Source organism: Panthera leo, chromosome A3 (genome assembly GCF_018350215.1).
Source record: "Panthera leo isolate Ple1 chromosome A3, P.leo_Ple1_pat1.1, whole genome shotgun sequence".
Lineage (NCBI taxonomy): Eukaryota > Metazoa > Chordata > Mammalia > Carnivora > Felidae > Panthera > Panthera leo.
In genome coordinates this window covers 14,365,858-14,391,089 of record NC_056681.1, presented here as the reverse complement: position 1 = coordinate 14,391,089, position 25,232 = coordinate 14,365,858, and the positions used below count along the sequence as shown (strand labels likewise).

The 25,232-nt window shown below is 53.2% G+C and overlaps 1 protein-coding gene across 3 annotated transcripts in view; it reads right to left on the bottom strand.

Annotated features, from left to right (window-relative positions):
* The window catches only part of SLC13A3 (solute carrier family 13 member 3), a 74,344-nt gene extending 49,176 nt beyond the window's left edge, over positions 1-25,168 (bottom strand). For 2 of the 3 annotated variants that reach the window (XM_042930784.1, XM_042930786.1), the window contains exon 1: positions 24,852-25,168. In XM_042930784.1, the coding sequence (XP_042786718.1) occupies positions 24,852-24,962 (111 nt within the window). In that variant the 5' untranslated portion in view covers positions 24,963-25,168. The remainder of the gene's footprint in view (positions 1-24,851) is intronic. The other variant, XM_042930785.1, reaches the window with a different exon arrangement.
* Positions 25,169-25,232: the final 64 nt, after the last annotated feature.

The window sequence follows — 25,232 nt, the reverse complement described above, 5'->3', positions numbered from 1 at the left end:
TGGTCCCATGTTCCATAATGCAACTATTTTTTAAAGTATACAATTATTTTCTGTCAAATTTTGCTGCTGGCTCAGGAAGACAGGCCACGTCTATCTTGTTTTATGTACCACGGGGTTGAAATAACCAAATACCATGGACTGAGTGACTCAAACAACAGGCATTTCTTTCCCGCAATCCTGAAAGCTAGAAGATCTAAGATCAAGGTGCCAGCAGATTTGGGTTCTGGTGACAGCTCTCCTCCCAGATGGGCGTCTTCTCATTGTGTCCTCACCTGGTCCATACTTGCTGTGTGCACGCAGAAAGCTCACTTTTTTTTCCAAAGGCTGTAATCCCATCACGGGGCCCCATGCTCATAAACTGATCTAATCTCACAGTTTCCAAAGGATAATAAATGGATTGTATGAGCAACTTTATATCAATAAATGTGATAACTTAGAAGAAACAGAAAAGCTCCTCGGAAAACACAACGTCTCCAACCATCAGAAAAAGAGAGAGAAAAGCTGAATGTTTCAGTATCTATTAAAGAAATGGAATCGATTATTAAAAACCTTCCTGCAAAAAAACCTCTAAGGCTTGCTGGCTTCAACGGTAATTCTCCCAAACTTTTAACAAGTAAGTAACACACATCTTACACAAGTGCTTCCAGAGAATAGAGAGAGAGAACACTTCCCAATTCATGGTGTGAGGCCAGGGTAACCCTGTTACTGAGTCATCCTGACAAGGGCACTAAAAGGAAAGAAAAGAGAATATCATAATGGTCCAGCATTGATGGGACACACAAAGTCATCTGAAAAACCAGTTTCCTTTTCTAGCCTGCCTCGCGTCACTATGCAAAAGAATGACAGGAACAATGACAACCGAAACCACCAACAGCTTTGAGTGTTTATTAAGTTCCAGCACTTTCCATGTATGAACTCATTCAATGAGAAATACTATTACTATCCCCCACTTTTGAGGGGAGGTTGGAAAGGGACATCGATTCGGCCGTGCACATAAAGCTGTGACCGAAGTCATTCAGTCTCAGGGTAATGTTGTCGCGCACAAACGAGTTAGTCTAGACAGGAATTCTAATTTTAACCTCTTTTCTTTAAGCATTTAAGGGACTCCCAAGTAAAAGGAACACTAGCAACGACCGAGGTGCTTACTGTTGCCCGTGCGCTCTGCCGAGCAATTCACACACGTTAACTCCTTCCATCCCACCGTCACTGGGAGGCAGGCACTACGTTCTCCACTCTACTGAGGGGACAACCGAGTCGGGTGACTTGCCCAGGGTTGCTGAGGTAGAGACAGAACTCGAACCCAGGCGATCCGGGTCCAGAGCATGCGCCTCTGTGCCACTCTGCACGATCCACGGTTACCCCTGTTCCATTCCCGCATCCTTCGACTCTCTGGCATCCCTGGAGCCTCTCCCAGTCCTCGAGCCCACTGGCCTGGTCTCGCCATGTGTGGCCCGCCATTGCTTCTTGCCTCCGCCCCACTTCTCGTAAAGAGCACGCTCCTAATAACCACCCCGTCCCCTGCCAACGCCCCATCCCCGGAGCCTCACCCTTCCATTATGGCTTCTCTCCTCCAGAGCAGAAGCTAACTGGAGGCTACCGCACTCCCTCTTTGCATGATGGCAACACCAGCACCATATCAAGACTCATCATACACCTTCACGTACCGGGAACTTACTGCGCGTTAGACCCCGTCCCAACTGCTATCTCAATTGACTTGCGCTTGTCAGAACGACCTTGTGAAGTCGGTCCCATGATGATCGCCGTTTTACAGATAAGGAAACTGAGGCACAGAGTGATGAAAGTGACCACCAGGGCAGCCTGCTGGATAAGAACCAGGCGTGCTGGCTCCCGGGCCTCTGCTCAGCCTGAAGCTACGGCAGGAGGGGGAGGCGGGAGAAGCTAAGCAGGCTGTTCCCAAACGTCCAGTCAGTGCCAGGACAGGTAACAATGAATAATTTTTTTTTTTTTTTTTTTTTTTTTTTTTTAGCATAAGCATCGCCCATGTCATATGTGGGACACACTTATACCAAAAATAATTATTCATTGTTTATCTGAAATTTTGCAACTCTATTTCGTCTGGCAACCCTAGCTGGACCCATACTCCAAAGAGGCGAGAAGGGTAAAGGCCAAGTGTTTCTGGAGGACTGGAGGTGGGTCACGAGGAGAGAAGTTCACCAGAACTTAAGCCCTGCCTAGGAGGTCTGCTTTCAGGTGCTCTAGGGCCCCCCAAAGAGCTCATATGCAGCAGACCCATGGAAATCCAAGCACTGGAGGGGAGCAGCCTATCAGAGAAAAGCATCTCCCCAAAGGGGACTGTTCTGGCAGGTGCTGGGGGTGGGTACCCTCTCACCTCCACCCCCTGTGATGCTCACAAGAGAACGTGTCAGAGAATGTGCCAGGCCCCGGGCCCAGAAGGCACAGCCAGCTGGGCAGAGAGGCCCGTCAGGCGCTGACCTGCCTCTGCCTGCCCCCATGCCTTCTCTCACAGTGCCTGTCAGACACCTAGAAACTCCAGAAAAAGGGAGAGGACCAACCCTAAAGGAGAGCCCTCTTACCAGGCTCCGGGCCTGTGGAGCTCCCAGGTGGGGGGCTGGAAAAGGCTTCACTTCCGACCAAGCTCATTGTTTCAATCGGGACCTGGAACTGCCCGTTCTGATCTCGGGATTGAGACCGTGCTTGTATATTAAAGTAACTGGAGGACTTTAGAACTTCTCAACAGTGATGGGAGAAGTCACGAGGTCTGCAGGAGTTTTTATCCCAGTGACCACAGAAGAACATCCCCTGCTGAATACATTTTAGAGCAACAGCAGGAGAGAAAAACAAAACAAAACAAAACAAAACAAAAAACAAAACAAAACACGGCTTTTCAAAAATCAGCTTTACGAGCTATAACTTACATACCATCAAATGCATCCATTGGTTTTTTTTTTTTTTAAGTTTTTTAGTTTATTTTCTGAAAGAGAAAGAAAGAGCAAGCAGGGAGGGGCAGAGAGAGAGGGAGAGAGAGGGAATCCCAAGCAGGCACCACACTGTCAATGCAGAGCCCAAGGAGGGGCTCGAACTCACCAACGGTGAGATCATGACATGAGCCAAAATCAAGAGTCGAACGCTCGACCGACTGAGCCACCCAGGCGCCCCAAATGCATCCGCTGTTAAGTGTACAATGTGAGGTTTAACAAATGAACTCACCCGTATCACATCCCCTTCGAGATACAGAACGCTTCCATCACCCCCAGAAGGTTCCTTCTTGCCCCCTTCAGGTCAATCCTTACGCCCCTTCCCAAAACGCTGCTGTGATTTCCCCTGCTATAGATGGGTTTTGCGTGCTCTTGGGACTTAAACGGAATCAGACAGGATGAGCTTGTATGCTTTTTGCTCCATACAATGCCCATGAGGCTCCTCTACGTGGCTGTGTATGTCAGCGGTCTATTCTTTGTTACTGCTGAGTACTACTCCATCCTGGGCACACACTACCCTCTATCTGTACGTCTTCCTGCCGCCGGACATTTGCATTGTTTCCAGATTGGGGCAACTACGAGTAAAGCTTCTGTGAACATTCAAATACATCTGCTTCGGGGGTGCCATCTTATAGGTCCTTTGGTGAAGTGTACAATTACCGCGTATTATATAGTGGAGGGGGGGAGGTTTCCGGTAAATTCTGGCTGTAAGGGTTGCCTTTCAAAGGCTCCGAGTCCCAGGCCTGTATTCTCCCTCTCCCTCTCCTCCTCTCCCCTGTTCTCCCTCTGTTTCTTTCGCTCTCCTCCCTCTACTCGCTCCCTCTTTCTCTCCCCCCCACCGCCCCGGCTGCTCTCGCCAAGATGTCAACAATAGTCCTTTGCGGAGGAACACTCCAGATACGGCACAGGTCAGCTGGGGAGGTGACCCGAGGCAAATGGCGGGAATTGGGAAGTTGATCCTTGGCCGGCATGGGGCTTTGCCAGTAAGTGGGTCAAGAGTGTGTTTCATTACCTTGCTGGTTAGTTAGGGATTGGAGCAGGGCCGAGGTGACCCCAAATTGCTTGCCTGCCCCAGCTCAGCTTCCTGTGGGCAACTGGGTTCACAATCACCAGCTGGATGCCAGACATCTGGCGGGGAATTAATAAGTACTGGCCCTCACCCCCCATCCCTGCCAGGCCTTGAGGACGGAACCGACTTCCAGAGAGCAAAAATCGCGCAGGAGGCGTGCAGGCAAGGCCTGGAGAGGGGGGCTGCCTACGTACACACTAAGTGGTGGGCTCTCAGAGACCAAGCAGGCCGAGCCAGTTCCTGCCTCCAGGTCTTTGCACCCGCTGCCCGCTCTGCTGGGTCCCCTCAACCCTGACCACGGGTGCAGCTGGCTCCTGCTTGTTGTTTGGCCCTCCTCTCAAAGGTCACCTCCTCCGGGAGTCCCACTCTGACCAGGCTATCGATTATGGTCTGATTTCCATGTTGTCTGGCCTTGCTCTCGTCAAGCGCTTCCCAATTAACCCGAGTATTTCTCGTTTGCTGGCTTCCTGTTCTCTCTTCCCCCAACCAGACCCTAAGCTCCAAACAAACAGGACTCTTGCCTTTATCTGTTCACGTCTATCTCCAGGGCCTCAATGGATATCTCTTCAATGAATGAAGAAACGATCCGAGTCAGGGATCTAAACTCAAGGGCGGGCGACAAGTGAGTGAGTGGAGTGGGCTGGCGTGAGAAACATCACATCGTTTCCTCAAGTCTGACAGTGCTGTAGGTACAGAAAACCATCCCTTTGGAAGGGGAGTGGAAAAGCCCAAGCTTGGTAACAAATGAGAGCTGGCGCTGGGCTTCAGCGTCTCGAGGGCAGCAGGGAGGAGTTGGGGACGGCGACACACGGGAAGTACAGGCCTGTCCAAGAACACCGACTGCTGCCCGGTTCATGAGAACATGAGCCCCACGATGCCAGATCTCCTGCTTTTTCAAAAGAAGCTTGAAACTGTGCTTTTATGTGGAAGCTCAGAGTTTTAAAAGATTTACTTCGTAAGAGCAAAGTGTAGGCAAACAAAAACAAAAACAAAAACAAAAAGCCCACATCGGCAAATAGTAGCAAGCCCATGGTCACCGGTTTATGATCTCTAGTTTAAATGGTTTTCATTGGTGTAAAATCCCAGAAAAGGGCTTACACGGACCCAAATCCGAATCTAATGTCAAGTTGTTTACAGAGTACTAGGGATCCTAGGACGCTATATTTAAAATCTCCACTCCCTTTTCAAATTCCTATTTTACAGCTATAGAAACGGAGGTCTGGTGAGGAACAGTGATCTCTTGAGGACCAGGCAGAATTCAAAAGCAGATCTCACCACACCCGGGCCTGGTTGCCATTTAAACAGTGGACCAGGGAGGGGTGCCTGGGTGGCTCAGTCGGTTAAGCGTCCGACTTCAGCTCAGGTCATGATCTCGCACTCCGTGAATTCGAGCCCCACGTCAGGCTCTGTGCCGACAGCTCAGAGCCTGGAACCTGCTTCGGATTCTGTGTCTCCCTCTCTCTGCCCCTCTCCTGTTCGTGCTTTGTCTCGCTCTCAAAAAATAAGATTAAATAAATAATGGACCAGGGAGTAGGGTCCGGGTGGATCCATGATTTTATTCCAGCCCACAGCACATCTGTCCCACCTCTGCGTCTGGGTCCTCTTTTCCATGAACTCAGACCAGCCACTTGGCTGCACGGAGGCTCCTTCTGCTGGTCTGCAAATGGAGACTTCCCTTGATCCCTCAAGGGCAGATTCGGGTCGAAGCACAGAGTCACGTGATCCCAAGGCCTCATTCCTTTGAAATTTAACTTCTGGCTGGGGCAGGTGTCTGGTCCTGCACAGACTCCCTTTCTGGGTCATCTCTGAGTCAGCAACTGGCCTCCTCGCCACTTTGTTCAGGACAGGTCGGTCATCTTGCTGAGGTGGCCCACGGTCGAGGGAGTCATGGCCTCAGGTGAAATATCTCTCAGCTGCCTGGCCCGTCCCCTCTGCCATTAGAAGCTGGCGCAACTCAGCGGAAGCCTCCAGGGGTGGGGATGCCCTTGAAGGAGGCCGCGGCCCAATAAGACAGGTGCCAGAAGCTCTGGCTGGTCCCGGTTATCACGGTTGACTCACGGGCCAGGCTTTGGGCGAACTTCATGTGGATGGGGTTGGGGGATGCTGAACGGAAAGTGGCCAGCCTTTTTCTTAGAAGGGAAAAGAATGCCAACGAGATCTCCAGGGCCGGGCTGGCCAAATACAGAGCTTCAGGCCACACGCTGCTCTGCAAGTTTGAATTCGTTGAAACGGAAGGAAATTTAGAATTTCAGTGTCTCAGTCACGTGAGCCACGTTTCAGGGGCTCAGCTCACTACTTGAGACTAGGGTCTAGGGTCTACCATTCCGGATGGAACGGCTAGAAATGCCCATCATCACTGAAAGTTGTGTTCAATGGAGATGCTCATGGGCTCGAGGGCCAGGAAGCCCGGGTGTGGTGGTTCCACTACGGAGCTCTGAAGGCAAGCCACTGACCGCTCTGAGCCCAAGTTCCTGCACCTGCCGACTGACGATAATAATAATGACCCAGGGATGTTACATCAGAGAGGATCCCATCAGAAGAGATGTGTGCAAAGGCATCTGGAATATGCAACCGTCGGGCAGGCTGTTTTAGGAGTGAGATTATGAATGAATACATGTCTATTTCTTCATTATTCTCCCTACTTTCCAAATTTCAACTACACATATGGTTTGTCTTTTTTTTTTTTTTTTTTTTTTTTTAAGTTTATTGATCTTTGAGAGAGAGGGACAGAGTGCGAGCAGGGGAGGGGCAGAGAGAGAGGGAGACACAGAATCCAAAGCAGGCTCCAGCCTCTGAGCTGTCCACACAGAGCCCGATGCGGGCTTCGAACCCACAGACCTCCAGATCATGACCTGAGCCAACGTCAGACTCTTAACCGGCTGAGCTACCCAAGCGACCCTGGTTTTTTCTTAAAGAAGACAATCTCTGAATACACACAAGCACTAGATCTGTAACACACTGGGGGTGTGCTCCTTTCTGTGAAGATTACTAGACATGTCATTGTTCTAGTGCAGAAATTTGAGGCCAGCCTGATTTCTTCCTCCTTATAGCTCACCAGAATTTTTTGCCTGGATAGCCAGAAGATTTTTTTGTTTAACCCTCTAGTCCCTTAATGTTACCATGACATACACATCTCAGTGTTGATGAGTCTCTATACGTTATTTTTTTCTGGGAGACAGAAAATCTGCATATTTTTCCTTTAGTTTCGGGGCAGTTTTCTGCTATTAGAGATTCTAATACTGACGGTCCCCAACGTACGACGGCTTCACTTAATGATTTTTCTAGGTTAGGAGGGTGCAAAAACAACACACGTTCGGTAGAAAGTGTACTTTGCGTTCTTAAGTTTGATCTTTTCCCGCCAGCACGGGCCATATATGTTCCCCGGCTCTCTCGTGACGCTGCACAGCGGCCGTGACCCCAACTCCCGGTCGGCCACCGCGATCCCGAGGGTCAACAACCCACACGCTCGCGACCACGGCGCGTCCATACGACTGTTCTGCCTTCCATGTTCACTAAAGTATTCAATAAATCCCCTGACATATTCAACACTTCATTATCAAGTGGGCTTCGTGTCCAATGACTTCGCCCAAGTGGAGGCTGATGTAAGTGTTCCGAGCGCAGCCGGGCTAAGCAGTGCCGTTCCGTAGGTTAAGTGCAGGAAACGCATTTTCGACTCGCGATATGTTCAACTTACAAGGGGCTCATCGGGATGTAAGTGGAGGGAGTTGTGCTGTTTTCTGCTTCCTTTGTTTGTTTCCTTATTTCGCCTTGAGCCACACCAGTTAGGCGGAAGTCAGATTTCCTTTGGATTCCATACTGATCATTTTTCCTCTCATCCTTTCTTTCTTTTCTGCCTCATTTTGTTCAGTCTTCCACCTGGACATCACGTCCCCGGTTATATTTTTAATCTTTTTCCACCTTTCGGTTTCTAGTATGGCTTTTAGACTAGAACGGCTTGATTTTGTTCTCTCCCACCCACTTCCGGAACAGGGCTTTTTTTTTTTTTTCCCCACGCCCTTCTCCTTTTCACGGTCTCCTCTTTGACCCTTTGATTTCCTGATCTTGAGATTTATTTCAGGAAGGCCATCATGTCTTTATGTTTCATATTTCACAGAGAAACGTCTGTTCAGTAGTTTCTCCTACTTGGTACCACAGCCGCTTCAGCATTTATTGTTTCCTTTTTTACGATGTCCTCTGTCTTTTTATTTTTCATGCTGGTTCCTCCACATCAACACAGAATGAGGGGCATTCTTCTTTTCAGACAAGTTCTTTGTGAAAGGCAGGCGTGGGGAGAGGGGATGGTCGAGGGTGGGGGGGAGCCGAGGCAGCAGGTGTCTAGGCATGTTTCTGCGAATTTTCTCGGAACCCTGTCTCACCGGCACTGCCCTGGAGTGGGTCTCTGCTCTAGGCAGTGAGCTCACTGTGGGGACTAAGTGTGAAGTCCCAAGAATGTCCCAGTTCTTTGGGGTCTCCTTGGGCTTTACGCCTCTTCGACGGAGAAAACGAGACCCGTTACAACCATACAGCTGGTCGTCATCCATCCGTTGTCTTCCTCCTGCCCCCTTAAAGCATCCTACTTCCTGCCGAGGGTCTTCGAGCCTCCTCATCCAGTTCATCTGTGTTGTCACATGGGTCTCGGGGACTCAGCCTTCCCTGCTGCGTGTGCCCCAGGCTTCGCCAGCGTCCAGAAGGGCTCAGGGAGTCGAAAACTGCTTGGGGAGAGTCTGCCCTCTGCCCAGGAACCGCGAAGGCTCTCGCCTCGCTCTTGGTGTCCCGCAGTGGGGTCCAAACCCCACTGCCGTCATCAGCCCTTCTTTGCACCCGGGGCAGCGTTGGGGACTGCCGCCTTTCCTCGCAACGGCATGTTCTGTTTGTTGCTCTTTGTTGCTGCTTGCAGACCGCTTCAGAAAGGTGAATGGAATAGAAAAGGCTGGATGCCACCAACTTAAACCAGAAGTGCCTCCCACCTAGCAATCTTGTTCCCAGAAACTACGGTCTTGCTTTTTGTATATCTGTATTTTCTAATCCTTTTACATAACAGAAGTATAGCACGGGCATCGGGATTGGGCAAGCCTGCATTAGAAATGCAATCCTTCCACACTCTGGTTGTGTGATCTGGTTATTTAACTGGCCTCTGCCTCAGTTGCCTTATCTGCTGTAAGCACATAATAATAGTACCCACCTCAGAGAATGATTTATTTTATGTAATAGAAGAAGCAGTTACCCAGCGATTGTCCTGTGAGAATATTCAATAAATATGAGCTGTTATGTTTTATTTATTAGTAGTAATCAGAGAGTAATGGTACTATAGTCTTAATAATACAGGTTTAATTTCTTGAAGCTAGGCTTCAAAAATGCTATTCATCATTCTTAAAATAAATCTTAAAATATGAGAGCCAGCATGAACCTGAGATCATTGCATAAAATGTTTTTTAATGTTTATTTTTGAGAGAGAGAGAGGGAGACACAGCGCACGAGTTGGGGAGGGGCAGAGGGAGAGGGAGACACAGAATCCAGAGCAGGCTCCAAGCTCCAGGCTCTGAGCTGTCGGCACAGAGCCCGAGGCAGGGCTTGAACTCATGAACCGCGACATCATGACCTGAGCTGAGGTTGGACGCTTAACCGACTGAGCCACCCAGGCGCCCCCTGAGATCATTCGATTCGATGGTTCTCAACAGGGGGGGCTTTTGTCCCCTGGGGGGCACTTATCTGGGGACACTTTGGGCTGCCATGATGGAAAGGGTGTTACTGGTACCTGGTGGGTAGAGGCCAGGGATGCTGCTAAACATCTTACGATGCACAGGACGGCCCCACAAGGAAGAATTATTTGTTCCCAGCGCTGTCACCGTCACTAGTGTGAAGGCTGAGAAACCGTGGTCTACCCTAAGCCCTGGTACGATGGCTGCCCAGAGAAGGAAAGTGGCTTGCCTGAGGTCACACAGCAAGTGAGAGGTGAGGAACTTGTACCTTGCTTCATTGAAAGACTATTGTGCTTTGAGCTTTGCCAGGCAGAGGAGTCGGGAGCAGGGCTGGATGAGGGAGAGCCCAGCTTAAACTTTGCTCTGTGGGTGCCTCATCTGGCTTATGCCCCTCCTGGCCCCGGGTGGGAGCCACGAATGGTGGGGTTGCTCACCAGAGTCCCTGACCCTGACCTAGTCATGCCAATCCAACCCAGCCATCTCTTACAGGAAGCCTTATAATCCCCCCCCAACACACACACCCCCCACCAAAGAAATCCCAGCCTCTCGGATTTAGCCAACCCGTTACTACAGGGATTAAAGTCTGCGGACAAAATACGCAGAGATGAGTGGGGCAGAAAGAAGAAAATGCCGTGTCAGGTGGTTAATTTTTGAGCTGGGGAATGATTTCCAGGCAGACACGAGGCCACTTTTGTCCCGGCGCCCCCAGGCTTGCCCCTTCTCACTCAGCAAACGGTCTGTTCGCTGGGGCAGGGTCAGGCGCTGGCCAGAAACTGTGTCTGTGGCCATCATTCCTCCTGCGCCCCATCTCCCTGCTGGGTCGCTGCGGGCATTTTTGTCAGGGCGCTGAGCCACGGCCAGGCTCTCAGCGGGCACCGGTTGGAGGCCCTATGCCAGGCAGAGAGCTGGTCGGCCAGCCCTTCAGGGCGCAGGACTGGGGCCAGCTGCCCACGGTGGTGCCCTCCCGCTGCCCAGAAAATGCCCCTTCCCCAGGAGTGCGCAGGGCCGACTGCGGGAAGCCTCGAACTCTAGCAAGGCAGAAACCATGCCTTAAGCCTCCCGGCATATCCTCTCATGACCCCAGCTCAGGGCCCGTGCCGTGACCGGAACCTCTGGAGCCATCGCTGCTGGTGTGAGAGACCTCGAGCAGGCCGCCTCCCCATCGGAGCCTCGGTTTGCTCACAGGTGACACAGGAGCGATGGCGTCCCCGTCGCCAGGATGGTCCAGCACGCGGAGGAAGGCCAGCCCCCGAGAGGCAGGAGCTGATGAGATCAACAAGACCTGCATGGGGAGCTAGGACCCGGGGGCTGAAATCTGGGCCTGATCCCCCAGAAAGCAGAGGCCCCTATGAGTCACGCCGTTGGCATCCCGAGCCGGGGTGCCTGGGTTCGAATCCTGCCTCTATGCTTCCTGGAGCACGTGACTTGACTCTATGCCTCCGTCTCCTCATCCGCAACACAGGGATGATGGTGACGATAAGGATTTCGACTCATAGTTCTTGTCTCAAGGGGAAACTAAGTTAACGTCGGTGAAGGGCTGGGAGCGATGGATGGCAGAGTTAGCACCTCACAAAACGTCCCCCGTTACTGACGAGCTCTGTGTCTTGCCCCCTTTGCTTTTCTTTTACTCTCTTGCCCTTCGAAATGCGCGATTTCGCCCCAATGATCTGTAAGGACAAAGGTGGTGATTCTAAGCGGGACACAGATATGGACCCCAAAGGGAAGGGAGTTTGGAGCAGACACACGACAGGCCCAGGGAAAAGGCCCAGCCTGGCAAGACGAGAGAGAGCCTGAGAGAGGCCAAGAGGCATCTAGGCATGAGGCCTCCATTTGAAAAGGGGGGAGGGGGGAATGAAGCCAGCTGCGGCTCAGGGGCACAGGCCACCGGGAGCCACGTGGTCCTGGGAGTAAACCCTCGTCCAGCACTCAACACGCTGCAAGCCTTGGACCGACACGTGTCCCTCCCGAGCCTCTGGGTCCTCGTTCGTAAACGAGGAGGCATATTACGCCGTCCTGAGAGAGCCGGGAGGGCGATCAAAGGGAACGTGGCCATGGCCCTTCTCCGAAAGGCCTGCGACGCTCTGGGCATGTCCCCTCTCTCCCCTCAGCCCCCAGTCTCTCAAAGGACTGTCCCTCGTTGCCTCAGAGCAATACCACCGCTACTCGACATGGCCACATGCACCGAACGCTGTTCCACGCCAGGCGGGTTCCCGCGGACTCCTTGTTTTTAGCCCTACCCCCAGCCCCGTGAGGCAGCCACAGCCACAACCACTGTCCCCTTCTACCATGGCTCAGAGAGCTTGAGCGACCTGCCCAAGGTCATACTGCCTCAATGTGAGCGGGAGAGGAGACCAACTCGGCTACCGTTTCCGGAGGCCTTGCCCCGGCCAGCCACCAAGCGTGCCTCTGACACTCACTAACTCAGCTGCCTGGCACAAGACCCTGTTTAGAAACGAGAAAACAGGCCCAGACAGGTTCCGTGACTCTTTCCTCCACGTGGATTTCTAGCCAGGGGTGAAGTGTGACTCCCGCCACATGGTCTGAGCCCAGAGCCCTCGACCAGGCTCAGCACCGAGAACGACAGTGACGGTAACAGCCAGCACTGAGCGACCAACTCTGTGCGGGGCCGAGCTCCTTAGACTTACTGCGACTTTGGTTCCACACGCAGTCTGGAAGGTTCTATTAAAGAAAACAAAAGGATCCTCAAAAGAAAGGCTTTCTACAAGCCCGTTCGCGCCCTCTCTGCGTCTGTTCAGTCTTGAGGATAAGCAGCGTGGACCTTGAGGGTGAGTTCCGTGTGCCCATTTTCCGGAGGAGACCGGGGCGCGGAAGGTTAAGTCAGAAACTAGCCCAGGGCGACCCAGAGGGAAATCGTGGAGGCAGCCGGGAGGTCTGGGTCTCTAATTTGCAACCAGGGCTCCCGCCTACCCTCTCCTGGGCCTGAAAACACCCAGGGAAGCAGGACCCACCCGTGTCCATCCAGGCCCTAGACGCAAGGGGGAGAAGAGGAAGAAGCGGTAGGAAGTGACCTGCCTCGGGAGACCTGAAGGCTGCAGTCACCTCACCCTCCTACCCTCCCTTTGAACTGGACTGGGTCAGACCCCTGGACTCATTAGCAGATGTTCTAACAAGTTCCAGCTCTTGGAGCCACTCATTAAAAGTGCTCCTGGGGTAGCTCACACAACACAGCTGCCCAAGCTTCACTAACCATTCACGAGCCAGACAGACAGGTGGGGAGGGTGGGAGCCCCACAGGACCCACGAGGCCCCAGGGGCCTGACTCGGCCCAAGAAGGACAGAACACGCTGTTCCGAAAAAAGAGGGCAACGCCCACTGTGGGACCTTGGGTGGCTCTTTTTACCTCTCTGGGCCTGTCTCCCTAGCCGTCCAGAGGGCCCTTCGGTTCCCACCATGGGGCAGGGGTACACCTAAGCTTCTTCGTTTCACCCTGCTCTCCTCAGATCCCCTTCCCCACCCTGTACGAACAGAAGCCCTTTCTCTGGCTGAAGGGACCTCCGGCCTGAAGGCGCTGGCACAGGATCTGACTCAATCCCAGCTCGGCCCTTGAGCTTACTTTCTCCATGACCAGGGGGCCAGGGGTCTGTCTCCCGGGAAGGGCTGTCTCGAGGGCCCAAGAAGATCGTTTGATGTTTCCTGCACACCTGCCGCGCTCTGCCTCAGTGCCTTTGCACCTGCCGTTTCCTTGCTCCTCCCTTACATGTGCCCAGCTTTGCTCAAGTGTCATTTCCTTCAGGTAGTCGTTCAAATGTCCCTTCTCAACGAAACCTTCCTGACTCTAAAACTGCATTGTCCACTTCCCACTCCCCTTCCCCGATTTTATTTCCCCAGGGTACTTCTTCTTATCTGGCATATCCTAGATCTTACTTATTTACCTGTTGTGGGTGTTTTCAATGTCTCCCCGTCTAGAACGTCAGTTCCACAAGTATAAAGACTTATGACTATTTGGTTCACTGCCACGTTCCTCTGGAATGGCAACCAGCATGCAGTAGGTGCTCAATGAATAGTGTTTGACTGAATGTATTCATCACTTGTGGACAGGGCCTGGCACACAGGAAACTAGAAATACCCGTTTTTATTCCATATTTGTTGTGGACACATTTATTAAGCACCTACTGTGTGCCAGGTGTGGGAAGGTGCATTGGTGAACAAGACAGGGTCCCCGCGATTTCAGGGCACTTTACTGGATACAAAGCTCTTGGCCCTGGATCCTCACCATGGCCCCATGCGGTAGGCAGGCCCATGAGACAGATCAGGACACCGAGGCGGGCAAGTGCTCCCCCCACTCCCAGAGCAAGTTCTTGGCCATGCTGGCATCCATCCCGGGTCAGCTGAGGCCACGTATTCCCTGCAAGCACTACTTTGCCTCACTTCCTTCAGGCACTGGGGGTCTGCCCTGCTCCTCACATTCTCAGGTCTGTTTCCCATCATCCCACCCCTACTCTGGTCCAGCTGGCCCCGCTCCAGGCATCCTGGGGGCCGGTGTGGTGCATGACGGGGGGAAGCTGGCCCCTGCCGCTGAGGCCCGACCTGTGGAGTTTCCAAGCCCCTTTTGACAATGACCCTCCACTGCCCACAATCCCTCACTTCTCAGGCCTCTGGGGCTCCAGGTTTCAGGCCAAGAATAAGAAAAAGACGTTTTTCTCTGATAAGCACTAGCTCACTTAATATTCTCGGCAGCCCCTGGGAGAGGAACTTATTCCATCTTACGAGGAAGGGAACAGAGCTCAGAAGACGCAAGAACCCACACAGTGAGGAAAGGGAGGAGGCCAAGAGGATTCGGGAGCAAGCCTCACTTCCCGTGAAGCACTTCCAGACCTCCGGATTCGTGGGCTCCTTTGTAAACGCGAACGCTATTAAGAATACACAACTAGCAAACGTGAACGTAGCACCTCCTATGTTCTAGGCACAGCCGAAAGTTTCTAAGGTGTATGAGCCAATCTTCACAGCACCCCTATGAGGTGGGTCCTAGCAGTGTCCTCATTTTACGGAGGACGAACTGAGGCACAGAGTGGCTAAGTCACCTGTCCGAGGTCACACAGCCAGGAAGGGGTAGAGCGAGAGGAGTCCAGGAAGTCTGGTTCCAGGGCTCGTGTTCTCATGACTCTGCCCTCGCCACCTCAGAAAGGGATTCTGGGGGCGGGCACCCCAGCCCAGTGATCGTGGGTGGACCCATTTTCCAGAGGATGAAAGCCGAGGCCCGGAGGAGGCCCAGGCCCCACCGAAGATAAAGGTCAGGAGCGGGAAACGGAGCCAGGCCTCCCGGGTTGACGGTCGGTTCAGCGGGGCTGAGAAGGTGCTCTCAGAACGGGACTCAGTCCCCGGGGTCCCCTGGGTCCCCTACAAGAGGTGGGAGCCGACCCGTGGGCAGGGTGCCGCACCAGGCATCTGCCGTGTCCTCTGGGTCCCCACATTTCACGTCCCGGTCCCGGGCGTGGGCGCCCCTCGCACACACACCGCCCCCCCCCCCCCCAGCAAACCGTCTACACGTCTGTGTTTGGGGCTGGAGCAGGGAGGGGCAGGATTTGTCTTCCTTCACCACCCCCCCTTCTGTTCCAGGCCCCCGGCCAGCGGGGAAAGCAGCTTGTCAGGAGAGAAAGGTGCAAGCAGCCTGTGAAAGCTCGGGGACAATTGAGGCTGTGGGTGGCAGTGAACAAGGGCTTCCCTTGTTTCTCCCAGCCAAGGCAAAGGTGGCTGTCCCCCGCCCGGCCCGCCGAGAGTCCCGAGGGCAGAGGGGACAACGGGTCAGCTCCGCCTGCCTGGAGCTGGTCTGTGAGCTAGGCTGGGTGGCCGGGGTTTCGTCTCGCCTGGAACGCCCTCCATTTCCAAACCCTCTCGGCCCCGTGAGGCCGTCTGCAGCCAGGCCGTGTGCCCACAGGCCAGCACTTCCCCTCGTGGCCTTGGCACGTGACCGCGCCTGCCTCACAGGCTGGCGGGGGGTGGGGATCAAAATAACAAACACACTGAAGGCAGGGTTCTCAAGCCCCGCACCACCGACGTCTGGGGCCCGAGGACTTAGTCGTGGGGCGTCCTGGGCACGGGGGGATGTTTCGCTGCATCCCTGGCCTCCACCCGCTAGATGCCAGCGGCAACTCCAGCACAGCTGTGACAACCATTAATGTCCCCAGACTTCGCCAGCCGTCTCCTGGGGAGCAAAATGCTTGAGAATCCCTGATTTAAAGCGTGCCCCAGAGCCTAGAACGTAGTAGGCGATTTGTCCGTGAAGTCAGCCAACGTCTGTCGAAACCTTCACAAACATCCTCGATTATCATCATACCTGCGTATAGAGAAAACGGGAGGCACAGAGAGGCCAAGCGACCGGCCTAAGGTTACACAGCCTATGAAAAAGCCAGGATTTTTTTTTTTTTTTTTTTTTTTTTATTTATTTTTTGAGAGCCATAGTGAGAGCACAGGTTGGGGAGGGGCAGAGAGAGAAGGAGACACAGAATCTGAAGGAGGCTGCAGGCTCCGAGCTGTCAGCACAGAGCCCAACATGGGGCTTGAACTCACAAACCATGAGATCATGACCTGAGCCAAAGTCGGACGCTCAACGGACTGAGCCACCCAGGCGCCCCTGAAAAAGCCAGGATTTAACCCGAGCGGCGAAAGCCAAGCTCTTACATGTCATGCTTGACCCCCTGTGTTCGTTCCTGTCTTCAGAGAGCTCCCCGAGAGACTTCCGAACTCCTACTTGGGTCAGGGTGACAGGTGTCTCTTGGGAAGCTTTTCCTGATGTCCCCAACAAGTCTAGCGCAGCAGTCCCTTCCTTACCCCTTGCCTCCACTGGACCACGAAGGAGTGTGGGCTTTCAGCCAGGTAGACCCAGGCTCAAATGCCAGTCCCGCTGCTCATTCAGTGACTGTGAGGTGTTGGCAAGTGGCTTCGCTTTTCGGCCTCGACCTGCCCGCTTATAAGATGGGTCCATTACCCCTGTGTCACCCATCGTGCCTAAGGGCACCGACTCTGGAGCTAGAGTGCCAGGGTTTGGGTCCCAGCTCTGCCACCCCCAAGCCTTGGGAGCTCGGGCAAGTGACCAAACCGTTCTGTGCCTCAGTTTCCTCGTCTGTAAATGTGGACGATAACAGCACCTGCCCCGCAGAGCCGCAGGAAGCGTAAATGTGCTAGCTAGCGGATCTTGAGTGCTTTGAGCCGTGCTGGAGAGGTGTTGGCTGTGACTCTTAGGAGCCTCTTGGGGAACAGAAAAGGGGCCATGAATTAGGCCTGTGGGGCAGGACATCGACAAACTTGAATTCGTTTCCTGCAGCCTCCCAGGGACCAGCACATTCCCGTAGGAGCGCTTAATACGACTGAAATCAAACCCCACTTCCTGGCCCACCCTGGTCTGTGCCCCCACCCCAGGCCCTTTTCCAACCTCTTTATCGACTGGGGATCACCGTTCGGTCCTGTGTGTCGTGCTTCCCCCGACCCGACAACACAGGCTCCTTCCCCTTCGTTGCCCCTCGCCTGTAAATTTCAGGGACAGGCAGCAGGGCCAAGAGCCTGGTACCCCTATTATGCAGATAACGGTAACAGCCAGGCTCCTTTATTGAGCACCTACTATGCATCAGACACCTTCAAGTCTTCCCAGCAGGTTGGTGTCATTATGCCCACTTTGCAGGTGAGGAGATTGAGGCTCAGGGAAGGGAAGGGACTGGCCAGGAGGTGCTCTGAACTGTGGCCTTGTGCGTCTCTTTCCTGATGCGTCCTAGCCAGAGAGGGTGACTCAGGAGCGCGTGCGTGACTTGGCTTAGGCCCGGCCGGGTCCGGCCTTGCTAAGGTGCTGACTTTGTGTCTTCAGGGTCTGGGGGGTGTCAGAACATCCTGCTCATCAGTCCAGAGGGCACTGTCCTGTTGAGTCTGGTCAGGGGACGATCTTGCTCCCTGCTGCATCACCAGGAATTGCATCGGCCTGTTTACACACCTGGCTGGAGCTCCAGGAAAGTGGAAAGTTGGCCGGGCCTCAGAGGAGCGCTTCCGAGGCCCAGGGGCCTGTGTGGGCAATGGGTCAGACCCTCCGGGAGAGCGTGTAAGGGCACAGATGAGGGTTCTGGGGCCACCGGGCTGGGAGAGGCCGCGAAAGCCCCTCCAGGCCCTCTCCGGGCCTCAGTCTTCCCAAAAGAAAAAAAAAAAAAAAAAAAAAGGAGAGCTGGGAATACTGGTTCCAGCTCCAGTCTTCCACAAATGGGCAGCAGTCTGCGGTTTTTCAAAGTGCCTGTTTTCCAGGGCGCCTGGGTGGCTCAGTCAGTTAAGCATCTGACTTTGGCTCAGGTCATGATCTCATGGCTCACAGGTTCGAGCCCGGTGTCGGGCTCTGTGCTGACAGCTCAGAGCCTGGAGCCTGCTTCGGATTCTGTCTCCATCTCTCCGTCCCTCCCCTGCTTGTGGTCTCTCTCTCTCTCAAATATAAACATTTGAAAAAATTTTTTTAATTAAAAAAAAAGTGCATGTTTTCTGAAATCAGAGATACCTAGGTTCAAATCCAAATTCATTCATTCACTTGTTAACTGAGTACCTACTATATGTCAGATGCTGTCCTAGGCACTGGGGATGCTGTAGGGAACAGGCCATTCCCTTACATAGTCTAGCTGGGGAGGCAGACGGGGAACATATAATGACCATTTCAGATTGGGATGAATTCCACGAAAGAAATAAAACAGAAGGCTGGTTTAGAGAGTTGTTTGGGGGGTAAGGAGGACAAGCGTTCTTGAGAAGGAGTAATCAAGGGAGACTCCTCAGAAGAGATGCTATTAGAGCTAAGATCTGAATGACCAGAAGGATCCAGAAGGATCAGGAAGATCAGGGGCAAGGGCATACCAGGCAAAGAAGACAGCAGGTGCAAAGGTCCTGAGGCAGGAACACACTCAGTAGGTTTGAAGAACCCAAAGAAGGCCTATGAGGCCGGACTACAGCAAGGGGAGAATGTGGGAGATTGAAACAAGCATGTCTTCTAGTCTCTGAATTTGATGCTCTGACATCTTGGGACCTTGTTAACCCTGGAAGTTCAGCCCCTACCAGGGCTAGCTAATTCCTAGAGATAGTAAACAACGAGTGTGAAGGATTTTTTGTTTCCTCTGTTAGATAGGGAGGTCAGGGAAGACCTCAGGGAGGTTCGTCTTTGAGCAGAGGTGAATGAAGTGAGAAAGGAAGCCTTGCAGATAGCTGAGGAAAGACCAATTCAGACAGAGGGTCTTTGCAAGTGCAAAGGCCCTGGGGTGAGAGCAATTTTGAGGTATTTAAGAAAGAGCAAGGTCAATGTGGGAGCAGAGGGAGCGAGGGGACCAGAGCTCCTGGTTAAATGCTCAATAAATATGAGCTGTTCTTATTCTTTGTTGAGGGCCCACAGAAGACAGAAGGAAATAGCGTCAGATGAAACATGATGGCTGGATCAATGGACAAAGAGAGGGGAAGGAAGTTCACCCCACCCTGTCACTCACTCACTCTGGGCCTCAGTTCCCTCTTTGCGGAAGTTGAACTAGAATGATCCCCAAGTCCTGAAACATCGTGACAGTAGCTGCAATATCAGCTGACATTTACTTAAACATTTTTTTTAAATGTGTATTTAGTTTTTGAGAGAGAGAGAGAGAGAGAGAGAGAGCGAGCGGGGGAGGGGCAGAGAGAGAGGGAGGCACAGAATCCAAAGCAGGCTCCAGGCTCCGAGCTGTCGGCACAGAGCCCGACGTGGGGCTCGAACCCACAGACTGTGAGATCGTGGCCTGAGCTGAAGGTGGACGCTTAACCCACTGAGCCACCCAGGTGCCCCAACAGCTGACATGTATTGAGTGCCTACTAAGAGCCAGCACTTGGCGAAGTGCCTCAAGCATATGAACTCATCCCAGTATGATTAGACCCAATCTCCGTATGAGTAGACTGAGGCTTAGGACTGACCATTTCAATGCAGCTCATTCCGCCAAACACCACAAGCATCTCCCCTTTTCCCCTCCCCCAATTAGCCTCAAAGATCCCTCCAGGAAAAAAGCGTGTAAAGGACAGAACGCAAAAGAAACAAAATTTATGTGTGTCTGAGATGCAGTTTTGCACATGAACTTATTCGTCATCACGAAACCCTGGGAGGAAAGGACTATGAGCAAATCCATCTATCAGGTGGGGAACCATTTCAGCGGGGCGGGGTGAAGACACTCTTCGGATTCTTTCCTCCCTCTCGTTCCTTCCAAAACAGAGTCTCAGTTCGGTACTGACTTGTCTTTACCACCTCCCTTGACCGCTTGCCTCCCTGTGCAACACAGAGAGGGCAGGTCTCAGGCCCTCAGCTTCGAGCGGGCAGGAGGATACAGCCAGAATTCACCAACACGGCAGAGTTATTTATTGCTACTTTTCTTCTATTAGTCATTTGTGATCCTGGTTTTCCCATACATGGTCTTGGCATTAAGTTTCCTTTTTAAGTCACTGTATATAAGTTTTTCGAAAAGGAGGGGAGGGGGAGTAAGGCAGTAGTAATGTAAGAAAGAAGGGGGTGGTGACAGGAATATGGTAATACTGAGCGGGGTAAAGGGGATCTGGCAAAAATGTCGTGGGTGGTATTTGGATGATGGAAGCTAAATCAGACCTTAGTCCATTTGGGGGGTTCCCTGTCCAAGCTCTCTGGGTTCAATGAGAGGATACAAATTAAAAGCAGCAGGGCACTATCTGGCCAGAGAACTTTCTCGACCCACAGGGCGGGGTCTGTGGGGTTTTCTGGGAAGCCCCTGTTAAGGGAAGAGTCAGGGTCTCTGAGAACCCCGGCCATCCTATCTTCCAAGACCCAGGACCAAGAGAAGTGACCAAAATAATGTTCAGTAGCTGTGTGACCTCGGGAACATTACCTAACTTCTCTGTGCTTTGTTCTCCTCATCTGTACTAATGGGGATCGTCATTACTCCCTCTTCTTAAGGCGATGGAAAGAGTAAATACACTAAAATTTGAAAGGCGTGTAAGTCAGCAAAGGGTAAGTGGGGAAACATTTTGACAGTTATTAGAAACCACACTACGTGTGGTGCCCCACGGGACAATTTCTGTATGTTCTCTTAATTGAGTCTTGTAAAGCCCTTGGGAAGGGTGTGAGTCCTCACTTCACAAATGAGGGAACCAAGGCTCAGAGATGCAAAGCCTCCAGTCTCAGAGTTTCAGAGCCAAGACCCAAAGGCAGGTCTTCTCGGTGGTTAGGCTGGTGCTCTGTCCGTCATTTGACTTCTCTGGGTCTCCGTTTCTCCAGCAAAAGCACAGGAGAGGTGACACATGCCTTGAGCACTGAATTTAAAAGCAGGAAGTAAGGGCACACGCACAGTATATGATTTCACTGGGCCCAAATAATAACCAGGGAGGACGGTGGTCTTGTGGCCACACTGTCAGTGAAGAAAATGAAGCCCAGAGAAGTAAAATGACTTGCCCGGGGTCACAGAGCAGGCATGTGGAATGGGAATCCAGTTCTGATTCCCAAGACTCCAAACCGGGAATGTAATGACCATTCTTCCTCATCACCCACCTAAATGCCACCCACAAGAATTAGGAAAATGCCAAAGGGCCTCTGACCTTACACGTGTACTACCGTTGCCTAAAAACTTCCACCATCTCAGAACAAGTCTGCTGCTAGCCAGACTTGATACCTTTGTGCAAATTAGGATGGGGCGCGGGGCGGGGGGGAGCTCTTCCTCAGGCAGATCTAGCACTGCACCAGGATACATCGCTTGGCAGGTAAAGTGCAGGGTGGTTCAATCTCACTGCCGACCCGAGGTCCCTTGCGCAGTGCACAGCCTGTGCAACAACACAGCTTGTAGCAGTCCTGCCTAGAATATCCCCAGACTCCTCTTCAAAGTGTCCTTAGAAAGAGTCACCTGTGAGTACCCACTACAAGAGCTCATCCTGGCCACCTGGTCAATCTGGCTACATTTGCTTTCGGTGGGTGTGGGTTGTAAGGTAGGAAAGGGGGCAAGACTTCCCTGCAAACACATGGGGCTAGCACTCCCTTGCCAGCTGCCTTAACAGCCTCATCTATCCCCACTGGCCGCCCAAGGCCAGTCCCTAAACTTCCCTCTCCCAGAATGGCCACTCTTGGAAGATTTTGGGGTGGTCCCTCCAGCAGCATCCTGACCTCCTAAGTCTCCAGCCCTGTTGTAGCAAGAGCCAGGATCTCCAGTGGAACTGGAAATTGCAACCACTGCATTCCAGAAGGGCATCCCACTCCTTTCATCCCTGCTGACAGCATTCCGTTCCAAGCCAGGAGGACATAATGTAAGAATTGTTCCCCCCCTCCCATCCGCTCTTCAGATTAACCCTGACCTCCCCGCAGACCGGCTCACCAGCCGCTGGGGGAAACAGGTGCCTGAGGGCCAACCCTGTCGACCACACAGACTCCCGGAACATCAGAGGAGTGGTGGCTGGGAGCCATCATCAAGACCCAATGAGGGGGAGATGGCAAATGCCCAAGCATCTCCATCGTTTTTCCTGATCTGATATCTGCAAAGTCTGGGGGGGAACCCATGTGTACAACATAACCTGCACTGGTGCTGGTTCCAGAATTTCCATGGGACAGAGGCTCCGAAGTGGCAATGTGACGTTGGGAGTGGGAGCGGACACCAAGGACACTTGCCTCGAAGCTACATTTGCACAGCAAACAGAAAGTTTTTGTTAGCCGCCCCCTGCCCAGGCTTTGTTTGGGGAGGTTAGCACAGGGTTGAAACTGGTTAAGATTACTACAGAAATTGTCTGGAAGCTGTGTTTGCCTAGCACACCCACTCTTTGCTTTAAACGTCTGCCCCAGATCGATAAAAACGGCCATGTTCTCTGTTCAATGTTCTCTAAGGATGCGTAATTCACATTGCACAGCAGGTTGAGAAACATGTCAGTTACTAGCCAAGAATAAAATAATGATAAGTAAGTAAGTAAGTATATCATTATCAGGGGTGAGGCTTTGAGTATGGGATACAGATCTTTGAGGGAGGCTAAGACCCCCCCCCCCCCCAGAGAGCCAGACCTGCCTCCTGGGAGGCCCCCATTTATCAGCCACTTAAACAGGCAGTGACATCTCAGGCCACACAAAGCGTCCCCACCAAGATCTGCAGGGAACACGAAAGACTTATTCAATCACAACTGAAGAAAGACTATACAGTGCAATGAGGAGAAGTACAAACCCTGCATTCTGGCTCTGTACAGGCTGTGTGACCTCGGGCAGGTCACCTAACCTTGCCGAGGTCCATTTCCTCAGCTGGCCAGTAGGGAAGCTAACAGAACTGTCTCCCTGGGTGCGTGCACATTATATAGGACGATGCCTGAGAAGCTCTTTGCACGGCGCTTGGCACATACTAAGCGTTAAGCACTCAACACAACACCTTACTTATCAGGCCTACCACCCCTGCAGAAGGTTACAGGCTCTCTGCACCTGTGCACGTTAGGATTCCCATGGACGTGGATTCACCTCGAAGCTTATGGAGCTTAAGCTTCTGAGCCCCTCCCCAGCCCTATACTGAATTTTCTCTTCGTAAATCTGTGTGCTTTTTCTTAAAAGGCACTTCTCAAATACTGTATGCTTCAGGCCCCATAACCCTTGGATCCGTCCCTGAGTTCATGGATGTTGCTGGAGGGCAGAGCAGACAGAAGCCTGCAGAACCCCCTCCTGAGGAGAAAGACCCTGGGTGTTTCTGTCTTTTCTTCCCTGGGACTCCACCTGGGACATCACAGACCCCATCCGTCCTTCCCCTAATGATGCCCCATAAAGTGAGGCAACTTCCTCGCTCAACCTTTCACATCAATTCTCAGAAGCCAGCACCACGAGGGCCCCATTTTACAGACAAGGAAAGTGAGACCCAAAGAAGAAAGGGGGTTGGACTAAGATCCTGAGGTCAGCGCCTGGCTGGGAACGGGACGGTTTTTGAAAGTGACGTAATCCTTATTCGGGCATTTGTTGTCTTTCTCTCTTCTATGTCAAAAAAGTCGAAGCGTTTAGGTAATTCCACACTAAAGACCATGTTTGTACATTAGTTCTGGGTCTCTCTGGCACCAACTGGTATCACCTCCTCACTCCCTGTGCCCAGGGAGGACCCCTTCCTCCAGGCAGCCCTCTCCGAATACCTCTCCCAGCTCCCCTGGTCTCTGCTGGCGGGTGCTGGGTGATGTACCACTGACACCCTCTCTCTGCTTTTAATTTTTATGAACATTTAGTCTCAGGTTGAGAGATAGTGAAACAACTTCCTGGAGGTAAGAGCCTTGTCCTATGCCCTCCCATGACGCCCCAGACGGGCTGGGTACCAGTGAGGGGCGCAATAGGGACCTGTGACACCCATCTTTGCCCAGCCCCCATTGGTGTTGACTTTCATCATGACATTCCCGACCTCAATCTGCAGCCTTTGGTCGAGGGATTGCTTTCTTTGAGAGCGGCTTCTGACAAGCCAGGGAATGGATCCCTGCTCAGCTGCTAGCCATGTGACCCTGACCAAGTCACTTCCTCTCTCTGAGCCTCACTTTTCTTCTCTAGAAAAGGAGATAAATAATCCTCACCCCCTGAGGGGCACTGAAAGGATGACATAAAAGGATGCGCTTTAAGGCAAAGCTTAGGGCCCGCCTGGCTCCAGGGGGTTCTTCGGATCTCCGCCTGCTCGCAGCAGGTAAGGGGCCTGGCATCAGACCCGCCAGTGGGGCAGCAGGCACTTCCTGTGGGCCAGGCTCAGTTCGAAGAGAGGTACATAGATTGCCCTATTTAATATCTGCCCCAACGCCGTCGCTGCCTCCACTGTTACATCTGGGGAAACCGAAGTCCAGCGTAGCTAAGTGACTTGCCCCAGGCCCTTCAGCTTGGCCTTCGTGAACAGTTCATTGGGATCATCTAGGGAAGCGTTCAACCCGTTCAACCCGGCGCCCCGCGCGCCGAGCCCAGCAAAGAGAACTCGCTCCAACAGACTGGGGGGAACCATCCCGAAGGCTGGGCCGGACTCCGGCTCCAAGGCGCGGCCCGGAAAGGGCTGGAGGGGGCAGGGCACAGGGGTAGAGGGTCGAGGGGTGGGGGCGGGGGGTTCTGGTGAAATCGGTCGGGTCTGGGACCTCGGGGGCGGGCCGGCGGGCGCGCGGGACGGGGGGGGGGGGGGGGGGGGGGGGGGGGCGCGCCCGGCGGACGAGGCGTTACCTTGGGCGGGAGGGCGAAGACCACCGGCAGCAGCGCGAGCGGCGCGAACAGCAGCACCAGCAGCCGCCGCGCGCTCCACACCTTCTTGGCCACGGTCGCCAGCGCCGCCATATCCGCGCGATCGCCGGGCGGACCGAGCCAGCCCGGGACTGCCCGCGCCCCGCTCCCCTGCTCCGGCTTAAAGCCCGGGGGAGGGCTCGGGGAGGGGACTGCGCTCGGGGGCCCGCCTTCTCCTGCCCCTGCAGGGTGGTGCCTGCGCCCCTGGGCCTGGGGGCGAGAGGCCCGGCGAAGTTAAGGGAAGTCAGGCCCAGGAACTGGGAACCAGTCTCCGGCCCTCCGGGCAGCCCTCGGGTCTAACCCGCGGCCGCGGCCACACCTTTT